The following is a 12,583-nucleotide window of genomic DNA, read 5'->3' as shown; positions in this document are numbered from 1 at the left end:
AAGATCCCGACATACTAGATCTATCCAATGCTCCTTCCATTCTCGTGAGAGTTTGTGGCTCTTGATCTCCACTTTCTTACCATCGGGGCCAGGGATGCCGAAAACTCTAGTGAAATCCCTAGGTTTAAAAGACACCATAATTTGATGCTTTTTGTACATGAATGTACTCGTCCTGCTCTGCGGACTATGTCTTTATCATGGTGCGTAAAACTAATTCGAACAACCGAATGGAGAAGATTGGAAGCTGAATCGCCCAATGCACCTGTGCTTGTACTAGAATCTGCTTAACTTAGTCTGCCTCAGGGGTCTCCTGCCACCATCTCTGACATTCGTTGCCATTAAGACCCTCAAACTGGACGGTGAGATAAGTTCGTTCCTCCTTGACCTTCTGTGTCTTGCTACTAGATCCCGATGGCCTTGCAACTCAGATCCTTGATGCCAAAACCCTTGCCTTCTTTTCCATATTTGCTGCCAGCTAACTCTTCCACTGCTTCCGTTTGCCTGCTGATTCCATGCAAAAACGACTTCTTTTTCCTTATATAAGTTTCCTTCGTCTGTTATCCCCTGGAAGAGGCCAAAGAAATATGTTATCACCAAGCACACCTTTCCTGCGGAAAGATAAGGCAGCAGATAACGGCGGAAGAACTCTTGAATTCTGAGCGTCGCAAATGAGAACGTCAATCTTTCCTTGAAATGCCTTCTTCAGCAATACACAAACAACTACCACCACCAGAGAATTCTCTTCTTTTCTGTTGCCTTTTGTTGCCGATGCGGTACTCGGAATATCCACAGGCTGATTCAACTCAACACGCACAAATGATAACACTAGTTGTTATAAAGTCGTGTTGAAGCCGTGTGCTGCCTTTCTACACGGTATCCCTGCCAAACAGGCACAACCAAATCCACATACACACTGCAATAACTTCGACACAAACTCAAACCAAATAGCACTATCAGAAACTGTCCGCGGGCAAGCTATTTTTGTGGTTTCTATAAGGAATTCTTAACCGCAGAACTCTAAGATCTGATTGCTATAAAGAAGGGTTTGAAGTTGAGAGTCTCCTTCATTGGTAAATATTTGCTCACACAGAAAGCACTTCCCTGATTCATGTTCCACGACAAGCAAGGTGCATATCATCTCTAGACGTTCAGATTCTTGGAGCAAATGCTGAAGATTCAGGTGCCGGGTCAAGCGCGGAATAGAAGAAACACCTGTGGATTACTTTCCCATATCCCTCGAACTTCAAGCAGCGCTCATTGCTCCTTTCCAATCGCCGTTTAGAAGTGCTTGAGTTTCGTTCTTTGAATCTCAGCACATAGGAGGAGAAAAAATGCACCCGCGGAAGACTGTTATATGCCTGCGGAGACTGTTATATCAAATTAAACAAGAATTAAAGATTACTGCGGTCACAACACCGCGGGTTGACTTCTGCAGACCACCTTTTCTGAAGTCCATCCGTCGGCTTATTTTCCATTTTGTTTATCAAATCTTTTAATTTCCTAGCGTAAACACGGACAGTTTCGTTCTTTCCTTGGTTGGTATTGAAAATCTCTGCGACAATTTCATTATCGTCATGCAATAGTTGAAATTTGGCCAGAAACTCCTTTTTGATGTTATTCCAACTGTCCAGCTTCTGCGGATCTGTACTAGTAAACTAGTCAATTGCCACACCCCGTAGGGTTGCTGAAAATTGTCTCATCCAGTCATCTTCATCAGTTATGCCATTTTCCCTCCAGATCATTTCACATGTCTTGTAGTGTTGAATGGGATCGGTCGTACCATTGCTATCGAACTTTGGCAGTTTTTCTTTTGGTCCCACCATCACAATTGGTTTCTGTAAACAGGCGTTGCTCGGTCCTGCAACACTTGCGCTCTTCACTCCCACACTAGCGGTCTGCACTCCCACACCGATGGACTGGTCTCCCACACCGGCGGACTGCACTCTCACAAGGCGGTCTGTTTTCCCACCCCGTCAGACTCAATAGCTGTGAACCTTGGTGAAGAAGGGTGTTCTGAAGTTGTCCCCTGTGGAAGTATATCCCGAACGAAGAGTTCACTCCATGCTCTTGCTCCGTCGGCACTTCGAGCCATGCGAGTTGATGCTCTTCCATCTGGATTCTCTTCCCTCGGCGAACACAAATTCAAAGACTCCTCCCGTGCTTCTTCCACCAATTCCACCCGCTGCCGAGTTTACTCCAACAATTCTTCCGTGCTCTGGTTTTCATCGGCAATCTTTTGAAATCTCCGTCGACGTTCGGCTTGCTGTGCCAGAATTAAATTCTCTTGCACAATACGGATTCCATCTTTTCCCTTGGCCTTATTTTGATCCTTGTTAAGCTGATTTGGCATTAATCTTCATTCCTCCCACCTTCCAGGTTCATAGGGCAACGGCGCCAAATATTTACCGTAAAGGTGTAACATCAAGTTCTTTTACAACTACAAAATCAGCTGAATTTTAATATTCTAATTATTTGTTGAGATATATCTAAACTAATACTGAAGTTAATCTAAATTCTAAATCTATTTTAATTACTGAATTTCAAATTCACTCTAACGTTTGAAAATACTGAAATTTAACCCTGATCTAGATTATTGTAAAGAAAAACTGCAAACTAACATACTAAAAAGATTCAATTTATGATACATCTATTTACAAAGAAAGAATATTTCAGTTATATATATTGCATAAAAGAAATAAAGAAACTTAAATAAATCAAAGATACGTACCGATTTACTTGAGAGACTTATTCAATTAATTGACCAAGCTCTAACTTTGGTGAGAGAAGAAGTATTAACGTAGGCTTAACCTCCCAACCACGGACCTTTTTACTTATCCCCACAAGTTCTAAATAAATAGAACGGCCCTCCCTACCCTGAGGTCAGGCTTGGGATGTTCATCGATCCAGTCATCGGAATACTCAGGTGGGTTGAGGTCCCAATAGCTATTTGATTGAATAGCTGAAGTATCAGGACAACAACGCGATCATTTTGTTGTGGCATGTTTGCCCTTTTATCGCCCTAGCCAGGGATTTCAGAGGTGGGTTTTTATAACTCTATCTCCACCGCTCAGCTTGACAATTAATTATCAAAGTGGAATTACATGAGCTTTTCAGATTATTTTGTATAATATCAATTACTGATGTCTTTCTCGTTTTTTTTTTTGTCAGATTCATCTACACCTCACACCATCAATAGATCTTTTGATTGGTGATTCCTTGTTACATCTTATACTTTTTCATAAGATTATGACTCTGCATGCTCAGAATTTCTTTGGTATTCAAAGTAGATCATTATTACTGATTTTGATTGATTGGGACAGAACATTTCATGACACAATTCTACAGATTTATGACACAGTTGACAATGGTATAGTTCTACAACCAAAAACATGGTTGAATGAAGTGGTAAGAACAAACAAAATAAGATGAGAACAAAAGTCTTACTACTTCGTTTATCGACACCATCATAAGTATCAACTACTTTTATTATTATTCATAGGTACAAGCTCTGTTGGTATTTTCTAATATGATGAGCACATGGTAATAGCAGGACCCTATTCAGTGCACCCAACTCTTACATTTAATATCAACTCGACCACGAAATGACAGAGAAAAACATGAATGAAAGAAGTTTAGAAGATTTATCATATCCTTGGCTACGGATTTCAATGTGCCTTGTTTTTTAAAACTCTTCAATCTAGCCGCAAATTCCACTGCTCAGTGATATGCAAGTAAGATCTCGTTTTTGCTCAGCAGTATGATCTCGTGCTAGGCAGAATTAAAGTTGCAGGTGATCACGTCTTTCAGAATAGACGATGATTCTTAACCGGGTTAAATGTATATGCCGCATCAGAATCTTAGTCGAATAGAATAGGATTCAAAGCAAAAAAAATAAAGAACAAACTCGGGTTGCAGACTATAGAGGCTCTGAGACTATGGCGGAATCATAAACAGACGGAAATTGTTGTTACTGCCCAAAAACGACAAAGACCACATATAAATTGATATTGCACGGCTTTACAACTTCTGCCATTACAAGACTACCATGCGATTTGAATTTCCATCGATTGGAATGTGAATCGTTGGAACAAAAGGTGGAAAAAGTTTTATTAATATAATTTAATGTTATATTATTATTTTGGTTGAATTATAATTAAGTGTATACAAGGTGACATTATTGTATTATAGATCTAATATAATAGTGCCACTTTGCAAATATTTAATTATGATTTTAATCAAATTAATGATATATTATTAAATGATATTACTATTAAATAAAGGTAAGAATTTTCTTATTTAGTTTTTAAAATCTTATATTATTTTTAACTCATGTAACTTCCCACTTGATATTTGTTGTCAAGCTTTAACAATCCTGCCATGGCAACTTTTGATCAAACCTAATATTCCTAATAACTAGGTCATATGATCATTCCATTTCCGTATGACCTCATTTCGTAATGCTTCTCCTCCTTCTCGAGTCTTTATCCTGCAACCTTCAAAACAATCATTCTCACCAAAACATCAATTTCATAATTCATAATTTGTTAAATAATGTCGTTAGGAATTTCATCATAAATAATAACTGACTGAACAACGGCTAAAAAAAAATATTTTCATGATCACAACGGCTAGAAACTATATTCACTTCACATGAACACAACGGCTAAAAACTATATATTCATTTAGTTCTTTAAATCGATGCAACGCTTTAAGATAACTGCTTCAATTTCACATGAACATGAATAAATAAAACAACGGCTATAACTACCATGATGGAACAACGACTAACTTCACTTGAACTTGAAAATTTATTTTGGTTCAACGGCTAATTTTAACTAAGAGAAATTAGGGCAAAAATTGGGATGTAACAAAAGGTTAATTAAGAAATGCACACAGACAATGAACAACAGAACTCCTTCAATTATTCACATATGCCAGAACATTATATTATGCTTCATAAGATGAATGATGATTTACAATGATCCCAGACGGGATATAAATACTATCCGCCGAACCTTCCCGAAGGAGTCCGTCAGCCACAAACATTATGTCCGCTACAAACTATTTACTTGTCGGCAACAAAATCTTACCGACGACGTCAGCTACAGAATACAAAAACAACGACGACAATCAAGTCGGCTGACATTATATACTGCTGAAAATGATTCTAGGTTAGTTGGCTATACAGATAGTGATTGGGTTGGAAGTCTAGATGATAGAAAAAGTACTCCCAGTTATGTTTTTCATATGGGTTCTGGTGTAATTTCTTGGTCTTCCAAGAAGCAACCCATAGTTGCCCAATCTACAACTAAGGCTAAGTATATTGCAGCAAATGCAGCAGCATGTCAAGCGGTTTGGCTAAGAAGGATCTTAGCTGATTTGAAGGAAGAACAATTGGAAGCAACCACCATATTTTTTGATAATGTCTTCCATTGCTTTAACAAAAAATCCTGTGTTTCATGGTAGAAGCAAGCATATCGAAATCAAATATCATTTTATCCGTGAATTAGTTGAAAATGGTGAAATACATGTGGAGTTTTGCAGGTCTGAGCAGCAGCTAGCAGACATCTTCACCAAACCTTTAAGCATTGGAAATTTTCAACAACTAAGGAAGATTTTAGGTGTAGTTGATTTGGATCAAGCATGATCTTTTGAGAGTTTTTTTTTTACGGCTCAGACAAAGGGGGAGTGTTGGAATTTGAAACTAAATCAAATTGTCTGAAGCCTTTTTATGATTCTATTCCTAAGCAGCTCATTTAATTTCCAATAGCTTGAAAGAGCTTGCACTGCTGAACCATGTCAGCAGGTCAACATTAATTGATGCTCAGAAATCTTATCCCCTATTTCACCGTAACTTAGCAACTAAGTTTTTGAAGCAACTTTGTCAATTTCTTAGCGGTGAAGTTTCCTGACTTATAAATAAGGGAGAAGGCAACGTTCCAAGGAGAGCAGAGAGGAGCAGAAGAATATAGAAGAGCATATAGCAAAGAGAAAATAGAGCAGCCTTCCTCTGTTTCTCATTGAGTTTTTACAGTAGCAATTGTAGCTTAATATTTTTTTTCTATGTCTGTAGAGCAATGATTGCTTCAGACTATTGTAAAGCTCATAGAAGCTTGATTAAACTTAGTAGGCAACCATTGAGTGCTGGAGATTTTGTTTTTTGTATCAGCAATAGTTATTTGTCATAGAAGTGTGTTTCTAGATTACTAGTTGTAATCCATTTTGAATATAAATGCAAGAAAAAAATTGCACATCTCTTCTTATGATTTGATTGTCTCCATTTAAATCTTTATTCTGTTGTGCATTTGTTTGTTGGAAAAGAAAGAGCAACAATCTCTGTTCTTGTTTTGTGATTTGGGGTTTTATTTTTCATAGTTTACGCGGTGGGATAACACAACTGGTTCGTGTTGTTAACATTGCTCGGTATTAACTGTTTCAGTTTGTTCTTGTGTCGAGTAACTCAGTTTCCTTCTATTGCTGAGTAGCTTGGCTATGCTTGTTTTTTCAAAGATAACCCCTTATTTGTTCATATCTTATTCTTAACATAGTTGTGGGGTTCTGAGTTTAATTGTATGCTTGCAAGTACATGGTGAAAGAACTCTTCAAGGAGTGGTAATGCAAGCTTTTAGTGTTTGTAGCTGCAAGGAGATATTTTTCTTTTACTTGCGATGGCTTCTTCAATTTGCAGGGTCATATGTATGCGATGCTTACCCTCAGCAATGCATATTTCCTTCTTTTGATCGGGTGTCTAATACTGCAAAGACTATTATTCTGGTTGTTATTAAAGAGCTACATCAAATGTAGTGTCACTATTATTGTGAATAGTTCTTGTATTCCACTACTTGGTGTCGTACATAAATGGCAATGAAGTTTATTCTAGCTCAGCTCATGAAACAACTTCTCTATCGGTTAATGCTTTAGTCAGTCTTACGTTTCGCATAGCATTTTGGAATTAAAGTGTCTCATGTGTTTTAAACTTAGTTGCCGATTCGTGACGCAAATCCGATTCGGGCACGTGAATCGGATCCGTGGATTCGGGATTTTTTTTTTTTCCCAATTATGATTCGTGGAGGATTCGTGCATATATATATATATATATACTAAAAAATAAGAGAAATATACATAATTCTAAAACTAAATCATTTCATAGTATGAATCTAGTATACTTGATCAATGACATTGATAATTAATCTATTTTCACAATTATAAAGAAAATCAACACATTCACATTGAATTACTGAAAGTGAAAGCTTGAACATTCAAAATATAGATCATTAAACTTAAAGTTTATAACATGATTTACTCATAAAAGAGTCAAGAGGCAACACTAAAGTTTTTTATTTAATCATCAAATGGATTTTCAAGAAAATCCGCATCAGAGGGGTACTGGTGAGCTGCAAGTGCTGCATCTGTATTAGTAGAGGAACCCAAACCACTAGTAGTAGAGGGGATTGTTAACTCATAATCCTCCTCCTCATCATCCACATCAATCAAAGTGGATCTAGCAAGATCTCGAATGGTCATATCTAAATCAGGAGTCTCGGGTGCTACATCCCAAAGCTTTTCGGGCCCCTTCTTGTACTTAGGATCCTTCCGTGACAACAAGCGCAAATTGTTGTGAATGAACACAAGGTCTTCTGATTTTTTTGGAGCCAACCGGTTGCGTTTGATTGAGTGGATAAAGGAGTAAGTACTCCAATTCCGCTCAACGGCAGAAGAGCTAGCAACCTAAAGAGAAATTAAAAATTATCAATACAACAATCAAGATAAATAAATTAAATAATAAATTCAAGGAATTGAGAATGTTAACCTTAAGCTTAATTTTACAAACTTACTTGGGATAGGACCTTTATGGCAAGACGTTGGAGGTACGTGAAGGCTTGCCCATGAAGGTACCACCATTTGATGGCACCCATCCTGCTTTGGTCTGCTATGGCAATAGGGTTGAAATCCTCACCTGAGTTGAAAGCAGCAAATTCACTCCTCACAATTGCCCCAATCTCTGGATCTTGGAATATCTTAGCTAGTGCCCTCTTATACCCATCTGCAACCTCTGCATCTCTAAATGGTGGCACTCTACCTGGAAGGCGAAGTACATCTGCACTATAGTACTTGGGGATAACAAAAGACAATTGAACACTATCAAATATCAATAGCACAAACATTGGATAAAATAAGCACAAACATTTGATAAGAACTACAGTACCTCGGGGATAGAGCATATGCAAGGAGGTGCAAAGGTGTGGTCATCTTGTTCCATCGATGATGAACAATTTTTTCCACCTTCTTGTAAAGGGTGTCCTCAGGATCATTCTCCCTCCTCTGTATGACCTAAGATATGAAATATGAATAATAATTATAATTAGTGAATATGTCAATTTAAACTTTAGAATCTAGATATCTCTCAAATAAAAAATTGTTGTAAAAGAGCGTAAAACTTACCATTTTAATTTTTTCCAGCATACTATCCATGGAATCATAAATATCCCCAAGGCATGGCTCATCACTATCTGCGAAGCGAAGCATTGCCATTATTGGATCGGTGATTTCCAACACATAACTCACAAGACCCCACCAATCCTCATCTAGTATCATTCTTCTCACATTTAAAGCCCTTGTTGTATTGGAATTCTTCCAAATGCCCCATTGGGGGCTAATGACCATATGCTTCAATGCTTCTTTTACCTTCACAAGTCGTCTCAAGACGATTGTGTGAGAGGCAAAGCGGGTTTCAGCAACCTAAGAACATGTTAAACTCAAGTTAGTAAAACATTTAAAAATTAAAACATGTTAATGTAAACAACAACAAAAATTAATAATTGTGGAATCCAATAATATTCAATTATATATTAAATATAAAAATTTACCTTCAATAACTCCAAGTGCGAGAAACTCCTAAAAATTGCTTGTGACATGTGGTGATTTGTCACAAACATTTGAATCTCTTCAGCTTCCTCATATATCCTTTTCACCCAATCTATTTTGGTGCCAATTGCTTTCATCACTAAATTGAGAGAGTGGACGGTGCATGGTGTCCAAAAGATATGATCATATCTAGACTCTACAATTATCCCTGCAGCCCTGCAAACTTTTGCATTGTCCGTGACCACTTGAACAACATTATCAGGACCCACTGACTCTATGGCATCAATGAGAATGTGTGAAATAAATTCTGCATCTTTCACTTGCCCTTCACAATCAACTACCTTCAAGAACATTGCCCCCTTAGGGCATACAACAATAACATTGATCAATGGACGGTTTCTACAATCTTTCCAACCATCCGAAATAATAGAGACACCTGATTGAACCCAAAAATCTCTTATTGGTTGAAGTTGAGCCTCTACATTTTTCCTCTCATCATGTAATATGGTAGTGCGCAACTTCTCATAACCAGGCGGTTTGTAACCATGGGGTGCATCATTTATTGCTTCCACCATCTCCCTAAAATAAGGTGATCTAGCAAAATTAAATGAAACACCATTTGCAATTAAACAACGTCCAATTTTGTGATCAGCAATGTCTCTCTTTTCAATTTGGAATGCCCTATCTAGTGGGCCTCTCTTGCGGGTGAGTGGAGATGGGTCTTCATCTTCATCATTTGTAGTTGGCATAGGCAAAAAAGGATGTGTTCTTGTGTTTGTTTGATCAAATGATGGTGTTGGTATATTTGTTTTTTGGGAAGCACCACGTTTTGCTTTTGCAACTGCTCTATCAGCATCATCTTGCTCTTTTGCTAATGCTGCTATTTGTGCAGCTGGTAATCCCTTCTTATCACTACCTTGACACATGTGAATTCCTTCACCCGTAGGGCCCAAAAAATGTAGTTTCACTCGGGAATAGGAGCTTCTATGTTGTATGTTGCAAAAATTACATTTCCATATGTATGCCCCACCCCCAGGACATTGTGCAACTCTTGTTGTGTGTCTCCATAAAGGAGACCCCTTATCAATTTTGAAACTTGGTGATGCAGCCCCACCCCCACCCACTGAGCCTTGACTACTCATTGTTCTATTCTTGCAATCTAGAAAAAGTGAAAGAAAACCATGCTTCACACTTGCACAAAAACTTGAAAATTTGGAAAACTAAAAATAAAACAATAATCTATGAAAGAATTCAAAAATATGGTTGAAATGCATACCTTAAACACTTCTTGCAAGTTATTTGAAGCTCCACAACCGATCTCCTTCGAATCCAAGCACTTCACTTCAAACTAGCAAGTATGAGAGAGCAAAATGAGAGAGCAAAATAGAGAGCAAAATAGAGAGCAAATGAACTTGCATTGTGATTTAGAGGGTCTTTTTTAGGGTTTAGGGCCTTTAGGGCAAAAAAAAAATATTAAAAAATGATAATGGGCCCACGTTTTTGCATACTCCTCCTGTCATTGCCGCGGATTCACGCGGATCCGCGCGTGGATCCGGGCAGGATTCGTAATCCTGCCTGTGGATCCGTAAGGATCCGCGGGCCGCGGATCCTTACGGATCCACAGGCAGGATTACGAATCCTGCCCGGATCCTCACGGATCCATACGTGGATCCGGATCCGGCCTTTTCCAGGCGAATCCGATAACTAAGGTTTTAAATGCTATTCATTGAAGAGACACATTTTCATGCGGTTGAGTCAGACAAGTGAACGACAAGTCACCACTATGCAATATATGTCTCTTAGTAGCATCGTTTGGTGTATATCTGCCATAGTTTTAAAAAACTGCAATATATCGCTAATAGCGCAAGATATTGCAAGCAAAATTACCAACTGATATAATCGCTGACGATATTTTGAAAAAATCCCACTACATTTGGGATGAAAAAATCACAATTTTTTATGATTTTTTGGTAAAAAAACTGCTGATTAAGTCAACTTGAGAATCGATAAAATTTTCTAGAAAATGTTTAGAGTTTTCTTATTTTCCCGCAGGCTGCAACAGCTAACAAAAGGGCTACGATGGCTGTTGAGGAAAGGTTTGATTACTGAGGACTATTAAGGCACACAGATTCAGACTGTTGAGAAAATGTAGAAGCACAGATTCAAACACAAAAACTATTTCGACAATATGCCTCAAAGATGCCATCACATGGAGTGTTGATTGTAGGATACACACATAATGGTTTTGCTCTTCAATAGGTTATACAAAACATTTTTGGAAATTTAATGTAAGTTTGTCTAAGTATGCCAAATTTTATCCCCAATGAATGACTTGGAAAGTCAACGCAATAGTCAAATCTCCTCATATACACATCACCATTATGCTCCTGCATACACGTAAACATCACTATATATATTTTTCTAGAGCTATAAGTTGTAAATTTATGTGACTAAAAGTAATGAATTGATGATTGTGAGTTTATAGATAAGTTTATAATATACAAATTTTTATAGAGCTATAAGTTGTAAATTTATAGAAGCAATGAATTGATGATCGTAAGTTTATAGATAAGTATATGATATACAAATTCTAATTTATTTGAATTGGTTTTGTAAATTTACAATACTATATAGTACAGATTTATAATACTATTATACTATATATTAATACTAAAGTAGTAAATTATTGTATATTAATAAATTCATTGTAGAGTCATAAATTAGTATAAATTAATAAATGTATATATAATAAATTATAATACTGTATATTTAATATTTATTCTTAATGCTAATATGCATATGCATTGTTTATTAACAACATTTATAAGTTTATAGCGTATATAAATTATAAATTCATTATAGAGAACAAATATATTTATTTATAGTCTTCATAATTATTTATTAATATATATCAATAAAAATTATATATTTTCAAATGTTCGATAAAAGTGCCGATTTATTGTTGATTTTTTTGCCGAGTTTTTGGCGATTCCGAGTTTTCAAAATTTTTGAGCTAGCCGAGATATTGCCGAAACCGAGTTTTTCAACTATGATATCTGCAATGTGTTTTTTGTGATTGAGATAGGCAGTGGTTGATGAATGGAATGCAAAGTATGGGTACGGGATTTGATATAACATAGCTGTGATAGTCCCTTCAGTGGCTAGATTTTGTAATCTGGACACTCAAGACCTCAGCATAATTGATGTCTTTTCATTCTGATGGCAAGTAAGATTTTGTTTTGGCATTATAATAAGTCTCATGCACTGTTATCCGGACATTAAAATCATTCATTTTGAAGTCTAAGATATTTGGATTATTATTTGCGGGCTATTATCTATTGTAGTAGTTTTTTGTGAACATTATTGAGTGTGCAGTTCTATCTGCCATTGTTTTCTCTAGATGACTATTGATACTGCATATAGTGTTTTTCACGTGTGTTGATTCTTCAAGTTGCAGATTAATTATTATTGTAAAGAGAGTATAGTGTAATTAGTGTGAAGGGTCAAAATTTGTGATTTCTATACTGAGACTCTGATTATTAGTCAATAAAGGAGTATTATTGGTGTGGCTGAGGATTTACCTTGAGTAGGAAGGTTTTCCCAGGGTATCACTGCTGTTATGGTGTTTTGGATTTATCTGTTATTTGTTAATGCTCTTCTGGTTTGTAAAATTTAACAATTATCAGAGCCAGGTTAGGGAAAGATATAGAAACAGATC

General features: G+C 36.8%; 2 protein-coding genes across 3 annotated transcripts in view; one reads left to right on the top strand and one right to left on the bottom strand.

The window, feature by feature from the left end:
* Nucleotides 1–12,583, top strand: part of LOC149528119 (uncharacterized) — a 79,177-nt gene that overhangs the window by 23,536 nt on the left and 43,058 nt on the right. The window lies entirely within an intron of this gene.
* LOC149528122 (uncharacterized) lies at nt 7,318–10,020 on the bottom strand. Of its 2 annotated transcripts, XM_089811091.1 has the most exons (4): nt 8,443–10,020; nt 8,207–8,331; nt 7,836–8,111; nt 7,318–7,728 (listed from the first exon to the last, which is right to left on the bottom strand). In XM_089811091.1, the coding sequence occupies exons 2-4, from the start codon at nt 8,258–8,260 to the stop codon at nt 7,342–7,344; spliced, it is 717 nt and encodes a 238-aa protein (XP_089667217.1). In that variant the 5' UTR covers nt 8,261–8,331; nt 8,443–10,020; the 3' UTR covers nt 7,318–7,341. The 2 variants fall into 2 exon arrangements, with proteins under 2 accessions (XP_089667217.1, XP_089667216.1); XM_089811090.1 differs by lacking the exon at nt 8,443–10,020 and having other exon boundaries at nt 7,836–8,346.

The sequence above is a fragment of the Cupressus sempervirens genome, chromosome 11 (genome assembly GCF_028749045.1).
Source record: "Cupressus sempervirens isolate cs-2001-9-10 chromosome 11, ASM2874904v1, whole genome shotgun sequence".
NCBI lineage: Eukaryota > Viridiplantae > Streptophyta > Pinopsida > Cupressales > Cupressaceae > Cupressus > Cupressus sempervirens.
Note: the sequence above shows the minus strand (reverse complement) of the source record. Positions and strands in the feature narration are given on the sequence as shown.